This window comes from Rhinolophus sinicus, chromosome 17, assembly GCF_057876585.1.
Source record: "Rhinolophus sinicus isolate RSI-liver-muscle chromosome 17, RSI-T2T, whole genome shotgun sequence".
Classification (NCBI taxonomy): Eukaryota; Metazoa; Chordata; class Mammalia; order Chiroptera; family Rhinolophidae; genus Rhinolophus; species Rhinolophus sinicus.
In genome coordinates, this window is record NC_142517.1 from 189,563,304 (window position 1) to 189,572,041 (window position 8,738).

At 38.5% G+C, this 8,738-nt stretch overlaps 1 protein-coding gene and 1 pseudogene across 1 annotated transcript; both read right to left on the bottom strand.

Annotated features, from left to right (window-relative positions):
• Positions 1–4,012: 4,012 nt before the first annotated feature.
• LOC148754902 (uncharacterized) lies at positions 4,013–8,481 on the bottom strand. Its single transcript, XM_088794033.1, has 2 exons — positions 7,997–8,481; positions 4,013–6,714 (listed from the first exon to the last, which is right to left on the bottom strand). Exons 1-2 carry the CDS (start codon positions 8,398–8,400, stop codon positions 6,687–6,689), a joined length of 432 nt encoding a protein of 143 aa, XP_088650159.1. The 5' UTR covers positions 8,401–8,481; the 3' UTR covers positions 4,013–6,686.
• On the bottom strand, positions 5,746–6,621 carry LOC141571172 (vesicle transport through interaction with t-SNAREs homolog 1B-like; annotated as a pseudogene).
• Positions 8,482–8,738: the final 257 nt, after the last annotated feature.

The window sequence follows — 8,738 nt, forward strand, 5'->3', positions numbered from 1 at the left end:
AATTATAAACACTAGTGTTTCTGTAACAACAGTTTGCAACTGGACATTTGTTTTTTACATGATTTGAGACATTATTACATATTTTTAAAATGTATTATCCTAAAAGTTAGTATTATTGTAACTTCTGTTTTTAACATCACATTGTTTTCTATATAATTTGAGATTAATGCATTAAAACCAAATATTAATGTATGATTTTCAATGCACAATGGTACAATTTTGTGACATCGAGAACTGAAAGCAATGGGGACAGAGCTGTAAAGGCAATAGTTTTTGTATATTATTGAACTTAAGCTGTTATAAATTCAAATTAGAGTGGTATAATTATATGATGTAACCCCCATGGCAACAAAAAAATATTTATAGTATACAAAAGCCAATGCAAAGGGAATTAAAACAATTCACTACAAAAGATCAACTGAACACAAAAGAAGACAGTAATGCAGGAAATAAAGGACAAAAAAGAAAACAAAAGACAAGAAAACAACAACAAATTGACAGAAGTCCCTCGTTATCAATAATTATTTTAAAATGGATTAAACTCTCCAATCAAAAGAGAGAGATTGGCAGAATGGATAAAAAGACATGATCCAACTATGTGCTGTCTATAATTGACTTGCTTTAGATCCAAAGACACAAACGACTGAAATTGAATGGATCCATGCAAAATAGTAACCCGAAAGAGCAGGAGTGGCTAAACTAATATCAGACAAAATAGACTTTAAATCAAAAAAAGTTTACAACAAATAAGGCCATTATATATTAATAAAAGGTTCAATATAGCAAGAACAAATAACAATTATAAACATTTATGCATCTAATAAGAGACCACCAGAATACATGAAGTAAAAATTGACAGACTTTAAGGATAAAATAGTTCTACAATCATAGTTGGAGATTGCAATAACCTCCTCTCAATAAAGGATAAAACAACCAGAAGGAAGATAAGTAAATAATTAAAGTACCTGCACAACACAATAAAGCAACTAGATCTAATAGACATACATATAACATCCTACTCAACAACAGTATACATATTCTCATTAAAAGCACGTGGGAGATTTTCCATGACAGAACATTCATTAAGTTTCAATAGATTAATAAAAAAAGATATCATACATAGCATTACTGTTGACTACAACAGGACAGAAAGAAAAATGGAAAACTCATGTGGAAATTAAACAACACACACCCAACCAATAGGTTAAAAAAAAAAAGAAATAGCAAGGGAAATTAGAAAATACTTAGAGTCAGATGAAAATGAAAATGCAATATACAAACACTTATGGGACACGGCAAAAGCAGTACTAAGAGGTAAATTTATAACTCTAACGCAAAAAAAGTTACTTGAGAAACTAAACACAGAGCCTGCAATATACCTGTTGCTCTGGTCGGTATTACTTGAGCCCATAAGTAAAGCTCAGAACCCTATAATCAGAAAAGGGTAATGTGGAAACTTCAGCTCAATTTGTTTTCATATAGTTTTTTCTTTTTGTTTTTATATTCAACCCACTCAACATACTATTTAAAATGGATGCTGTGTAGTGAAGAATTTACCTTACCCAAACAGAGCTATGACCTTTGCCCTCAGCTACTGGGAGATGATCTCTGGGCCCTTGGAATTCCCAAATATTCAATTTTAAGAACTATGCAAAAAGTGCTGAGACTGAAGGACCTAATTGCAGATATTGAGTAGACTTTTCCCATCTCTGGTTTAAGGCATAACATCCACTGTGCACAAACATGGAATTAAAAGAAATATGCAAATAATAAACATTAAGGACAAGGAAAAGTAATAGTACAGGGAGACACTGAAGTCAAGGATGGCAGCAAAGGGCACATCTTTGCATTAATGTCAATTCATCTGTGTCCTCTGCTGAGCTTGTTTTGGGTAAGGGTCTCATCTTAATCATTGGACATTCACAGTAAATATAGTTCTCAGCATCTCAGTAAAATGAGTTGTTTTGAAAATGAGAAGGCCTAGGAAAAAATAATTTTAAGTGAGAGAAATCCTTTAGCCAGTTGTTTACATTCTGGACCAAACTCTACTGGTTTATTGGCAAAGGCTATTGAGTTCATTTATTCCACAAATATGTGAGAAAGCACTCTTAGTGGGCACCATGACAGAAGGTGGATGGACAAAGCCAAGTTATGGTCATCAGGTAATTTAGTAGAAATGATATATTCTGAAGCATTTGTGATATAAGTAACTACCGTGTTTCCTCGAAAATAAGACCTAACCGGAAAATAAACCCTAGCATGATTTTTGAGGATGACATCCCTGAACATAAGACCTAATGCGTCTTTTGGAGCAAAAATTAATATAAGACCTGGTCTTATTTTGGGGGAAACACAGTATATAACAACTTCCCTGTGTGGTCTGAAAGGCAACAGGTCTAAAACTGAATGCCATTACTAATTTACCAATCTGCTGGGTAATGGAGGTATCTGAGGTATTTAGAATTGATTTAGTAGATATTTTCTTTAGCCCGTAGAAAAAGCACCAGAGAGTTTTGCAAGTGTTGTTCTCACTTGAGATTTCTTTGGGCTTTCAGATAGCTCTAGGCCATGTTAGTCAACATAAAAAAAAGGAATGAAGGACTTTGTGGACTTTTGTGTCTTGCATATTTTCCTCATCCAGGAAATGAACTGCCAGAATATGTGATGAGACTAGAAGTTACATTTTGGAACTCATTATATGTGTGAGTGTCTTTCTGAAACTGTAAAACCCACATTCTCTTTTAGTGTAGGCAGAAAAATATGCAAGCTTATATATATATCTCATGCCCCCTCAATTAGTCCAAATATATGGGAAATACAAGTAACTCAAAAAATCCTTTTTTTAGGAAATGGAGTCAATATAACCCCACAAGTAACACAAGTGACCAATTTATATGTTATCTTTATAAAAAACGTGTGACTTGTTGGGTAAGAACTGTCAAGTGGAAACACAAAGTCTGACAATTAGGTTCACAAACTTGTTGCAATGATGTTGCTAACCTTTTTTGATATCAGAGGGATTATGCATTATGAATTTGTACCAACTAGACAAACAGCTAACCAAGTTTACTATTTGGAAGTGCTGAAAAAGTTAGATGACCTGAAATTTTTGCCAATTCATGGCTCTTGCATCACAACAATGCATCAGTTCACATGGCACTTTCTGTGAGGAAGTTTTTAGCCAGCAAAAAAATAACTTTATTGGTACACCCTCCCTACTCACCTGATCTGGCCCCCAATGGCTTCTTTCTTTATCCGAAGATAAAGGAAATATTAAAAGGAAGACATTTTGATGGTCTTCAGAACATCAAAGGTAATACAACGACAGCTTTGATGGCCATTCCAGAAAAAGAGTTCCAAAATTGCTTTGAAGGGTGGACTAGGCACTGGCATTGGTGCATAGCTTCCGAAGGGAAGTACTTTGAAGGTGACCATAGTGATATTCAGCAATGAGGTATATGTAGCACTTCTTCTAGGATGAGTTCGCGAACTTAATTGTCCTACCTCGTATAATGGCTCTTACAGCTATAGTCATATAAACAGCATCTAACATTTGATGAGCATGTACTAGGTGCCAGTCACAGTGAGCAAGTTATGAAGAATCAGTTCTTGCCCTCAGCCCAAAATCTGGAGTAGGAGCCCAATATAACTTTTTACATATGTTCCAAATAAATAGTGCATCCTTTGTAATTTTAAATTACATTTTGTAAATTTTAAATTCAAAATTATATCTCTCATGGGTATTCAACACTTCTCTTACTTTCAGCTAAATTATCAAGCTTATAAATAATATTATACCTACCAAAAACTTATGTAAAACATATTTAATAATACAACTTTAGAAATCCTACCATTAAACTAAGACTTGACATTTGTGGTAACCACGACATTTCAATATTGTAGAGTCCTACCAATGCAGTAAGACTAGAAGGAGAAGAAATAAGCAATATATACACTGGGAAGAAATATTTTTTCATATTTTACAGACAAATGCTGGATGTACCAACTGGACAAAAAGTTAACCAAGTTTACTATTTACAAGTGCTGAAAAAGTTAGATGACCTGAAATTTTCACCAACACTGCACATCAATATTGGTAAAGGACAGAGAATTCTTCTACACTGGTTATAAACAATTAGCATATAAAACAGAAACGGCAATGATGGTGATTAATGACAACTGACACTTTCAGTATGCTTGTTGTATATCAGGCACTGACTAGGTTAAATGCTTTTCTTGGGTTGTTTTGTGTAATCCTAACGGCATTCTAACAAAGTTTTCTCTTGCCATTATTCCTTAACAGAAGAATAATTGAGTTTTCGAGATGTTAAATAACATATTGATTCACTGCTGATTTGTAGCATAACCACACTCAAATTCAATTGTCTGACATTATAGGCCATACTTTGATCATTGTGTTTGCTGTATTTCTTCCCCTAGAAGCTTTGATTTTCTTTCTTTGGGCCTGTAAAATCCCATTAGCAAATCGTGCAGTTGTTGATCCCAACACTTAGTTTGCTCTGAATGTCAGTTACAAAAGAAGAGTGGCATTTTTAAATGTTGTGGAGAGATGCTTTATCAGAAACACATAGCTATTGCTCTCACATATCTATATCCATGCAAGCTCCATCATCTGTATTAGCTTTGGACATCTCTTTTCCTTGGAACACAATCACGTTTAAAAGAAACACTGAAAACACTTAGAGACTTACATTTTAAATAGGATTAAGAGGATAAATTTCATCTAAATAGATGAAGTAAAAACTTTCTTCTTCAAAAATTTATTTCCTATCACCTAAAATGTAGACTGCTAATTGCCAAAGGCTATTACAAAACTGTTTCTAATCTACCACTGATCTTATAGCAATTTAAGTCTGCATGCGTCTTCAAAAGAACTAATTTAGTTAACTAGCCTTTTCTTTTCTCACTAAACTCTTCTTAAATAATCTCATCCACACGTGTGGTTTCAGGTCCTCTCATTGAATTTAAACCTTAAGTCCATACCTCAAATCCAGTCATCTTTCTAAAATTTTGTATCAATATATCCAACTATACTTGGACTTCTTCAGCTAGGCTCCTCAAACATCTTATCTAAAATTGAACACAGCTTCTTCCTCTCCACCCATTCTCATCTCACTCTTTCCTAAATTGTTATATCTAATTTGTGATAATATTCGCTGTTTATTGTACATTAAACATTTGTTCTGCACAGGCAGGAAAAATTGATGAGTTCCTTTTGAAACTTAAAACAGTGTGTGTTCAGTCAACCTCAAGGCTATTTAATCAGCAGTACTATGTATTGTAAAAACAGATTATTTTTCAAAAATACTACTGTACTTGTGCTAATAAAATTAGAAACTAAATCTTGAATGAAAGGAATACCCTTGCATTACTCAAATGGCGTAATTTCTCCAGATAAATAAATGACATTTGTCATAACCATAACTTAAAATTGTAGCCTGATTGTTATGGAGTTGGAGAAAGATTAGGTCAATAACAATGTTTTTGTTTGTTTGTTTGTTTTCTTAAAGAAGTCATACATAGCCTTTATTACCTTGGTATATCACACTAGTCTTATTGCTGTTCCTTCACTGGCTTTCCGTCTTCCCCCGCTCCTCCCAGTCTGGCCACACAGTGCATCCTTGAACAGTTAGCTCACAGCAGCAAAACACTTATTTCACATCTCTAACACCATTCATTGACAGGGTTAAAGTTCTGGTCCACAAACTGTTCCCTGTTGGAAGTTCAATGCTTGTGGAAGAATCTGTGGTAAACCAGGCCTCCCAGGATGGCTTGCTCCATCCAGTAAGGTGATGATGGAAAGTAGCAGTTTGTTGGTTGTCACTTTTCTGAACATTGACCTGAGATTCTTTAGACTTTTGTTTAAGTTTTCACCTGTGTTTACCAGTCTATTCTTGGTAAGTTCCAACTGCTCACGTTGCTCCCCCAGCTCTTCTATGATTTCTGAGCCAATCTGGTCAGTCTCTGTGGCAACAGGATGAGACCACTCAGAACTCTGGGTGGCCCAGTTCAGGCTGTCAGTGCCTTGCAGAAGCAACGCCCTTGGACACTAGCCAATTCATATGCTCATTCTCTACAGTGTATGCACCGTATTTCACATCTCCTCGGCCCCCAGGTGTGGCTGTCAAAGGTGTGCTTCTCACTTCCAGTGGAGCTTGGCAAGCTCCTTCCAGTAGATTCCAAGCTTAGGCATCATAGGGTTAGGGAAAGACAAGGATGCATAACATAGTTCCTCTTCCTTCTCTGCCAGCGTTTCATTTGCTTCCTGTTGCTTTTTATCAAAATCTTTGATCAACTTCTCTTCTTGGAGATATTGCAGATTGGGCTCCAGACCATCGCAACAAAGCAAGTATCACAATAAATTGAGTCTTAATCTTTTTGCAGGTGGAGGGTCTTGCCTTCACTTTGTAAAAAACGCAACAGCTGTCCCTGCAGTCCCCAGGAGCCATGGCGGCCTCATAGATCTTCATGGAGGCTGTGGAAGGTCTCACATAGTTTCTGGAAATGCTCAGAGGAGGAGGCCAAGGTAGCCCAGGCGCAAGCCGTGCTAGAGCAGGGGCCACTGAGATTCTGTGTCCAGGGCCGCTGCTCCCCCGGCGGTCAGCCACCTATCCTGGCAGGCATCACGGCGACCACCACCGCCGCTCTCTGAACAAGGCGCTTCCTCAGTAACAATGTTTTAAAATGAAGAAACTGAAGGTGAGAAAAAGTGTTACACTAAACATCAATTTAATTTTGCGTTTATATTTTTTGAAGCACCAAAAACTTGGTCACATTTTGTATGTCATCATAAATTATCGTTTTATGATTCACAAGCTACAACCATAAATACATATCCATTTGAAGTTATTTTTGGAAAAATAATTTCCCACCATAGTTTTATTCAAAGCTAGAAGCAATTTGTGGTTACGAATACAAAATATTGTGCACATAATCCTGAAATGATTTCTCTCTTTGCTCAACAAAATGGAGCAACTCTTCCGTTCTCTTAGAAAAAGTAAGTAGGAACACTTTTGATAGAGAACATCCATGGTTATAGTTCATTTGTACCACATATAAGCAATACACGTTTTTAAGCATTTTATCTAAGAATCCTATGAGGTAGAAAGGATTTAAGGACCATCTGTATTCTACCAGTGTCAGAAATTCAGTACCAAACTCTTTATAGACAGGTAGGTAGATTGATTGACTGATTAATTCCCCAGCACTCATATTCTTCCTACTAACTCGGTGTCAAAATTCAAGCTAAATTAATCACGAGATTAATTTACAATCACAAGTCTGTTGTTTATATAGTTAGACAACACATGAAACGGAGGTGGCTTGGCCTAAGAATCAGTCTATTTTCAACCTCGACAATATTGGTTAAAGCCAAAGAACTTAAGATTCTTTACTTTGGTAGAAATAAGTTATGACCGACAGGTAGTTTAAAGGGGAGTCATATTTTCTAGTAATTGAACTTTTATCAGGTGATCTGAAACATAAATATAGAGTATTATTGTAGATCATACCAGTATATAAATCAGAGATTTTCACTGAACGGTCTCAGGGCGCCCCCTATGGTACTGAGGTTAAAATAAAAATGGAACCAAAATGAAATTCACCCACCTTACTAGGCACACTTCCTTTCACTTACCATAAAAGCTGAGCACAAACCTCACATTTTATTTGGCTCAGTGGATCTGCGGGTGAACAGCTATTTTTAAATTGGAGAGGCTCCATTGTGAAATAATCCCACATTGTTTAAACTGATATTTATGTTAGTATGAAACCAACAATCTCCACTGCCATCACTAATAATTCTCTGTCCCTTTCTCTCCGCGCGCGTATATGTGTGTGTGGGCGCGCGCGCTAGTGAGTAGGTGTGTCAGAGAGAGCACCCTATGCCTCGGTCTCGTCTTGGTCTCTCTTACGCCGTGTCCGGTGTCCGACTGGAGGCTCCGGAAAGTAGGTGCCCAGGGACTCCGGCTCTTACCTGGGCTCCGGCGAGGAGGCAGCCACTGAGCAGCAGACACCCCCAGAAGTGGGGCGACGCCCCCGGCCAGCCCATGTCCGGACGAACCCCAGCGAGAAGCAGGGAGGCTCTTCCCGGAGCCGGGGAGAAGCTTCATACTCTAGACTTTGCGGGCGCGGGACAAACTTGTGGCTGGGAGCGCGGCGAGCTGGGGCGGCCGGGTCTGGGGCCAGGGGATGCCCGGGGCTGGGCTGTCGACGCCCGCACGTCTCGGATTCCAGTCCTGCCGTGGCGGCTCGCGGCTTAGTCCGGTCTTTCCCGCAGAGCTGCTCGTGTCGCGGGGAGAAGTGGGGAGGCTCCCTCCTTCCCTGCGGAAGCAGCGGGGAGGCGCTCGTGCTCTTTCTCGGAGTCACGGAGTCCCGCATTTCTGGGGACCTGAAGGCAACGGATCTAGTTCTCCCACCCCCAACTCATACCATCTCTGTTTCCCTCCACTCTGTCTGGATTCCAACGCCCAGTCTCTAGGGGCGCCCTGGGTCCTCGGGGAGTGGTCGGAAAGTTCCTTGCAGGCCAGATGCGAGGTGACTATTAACCACCCAGACCTGGACAGTGTGTTTAAAGGCTTCCCCGCGAGGTGCGTTCTGCACCTGCGGCTGTGCTCTGAACAGTCTCTACAGACCTCTATAAAGTTCTCTGATCGCCTCAGTCTCAAAGTAGATTCGGACTCCAATATTTATAGAGAAATGTCAGTTTGCAGCCTCAA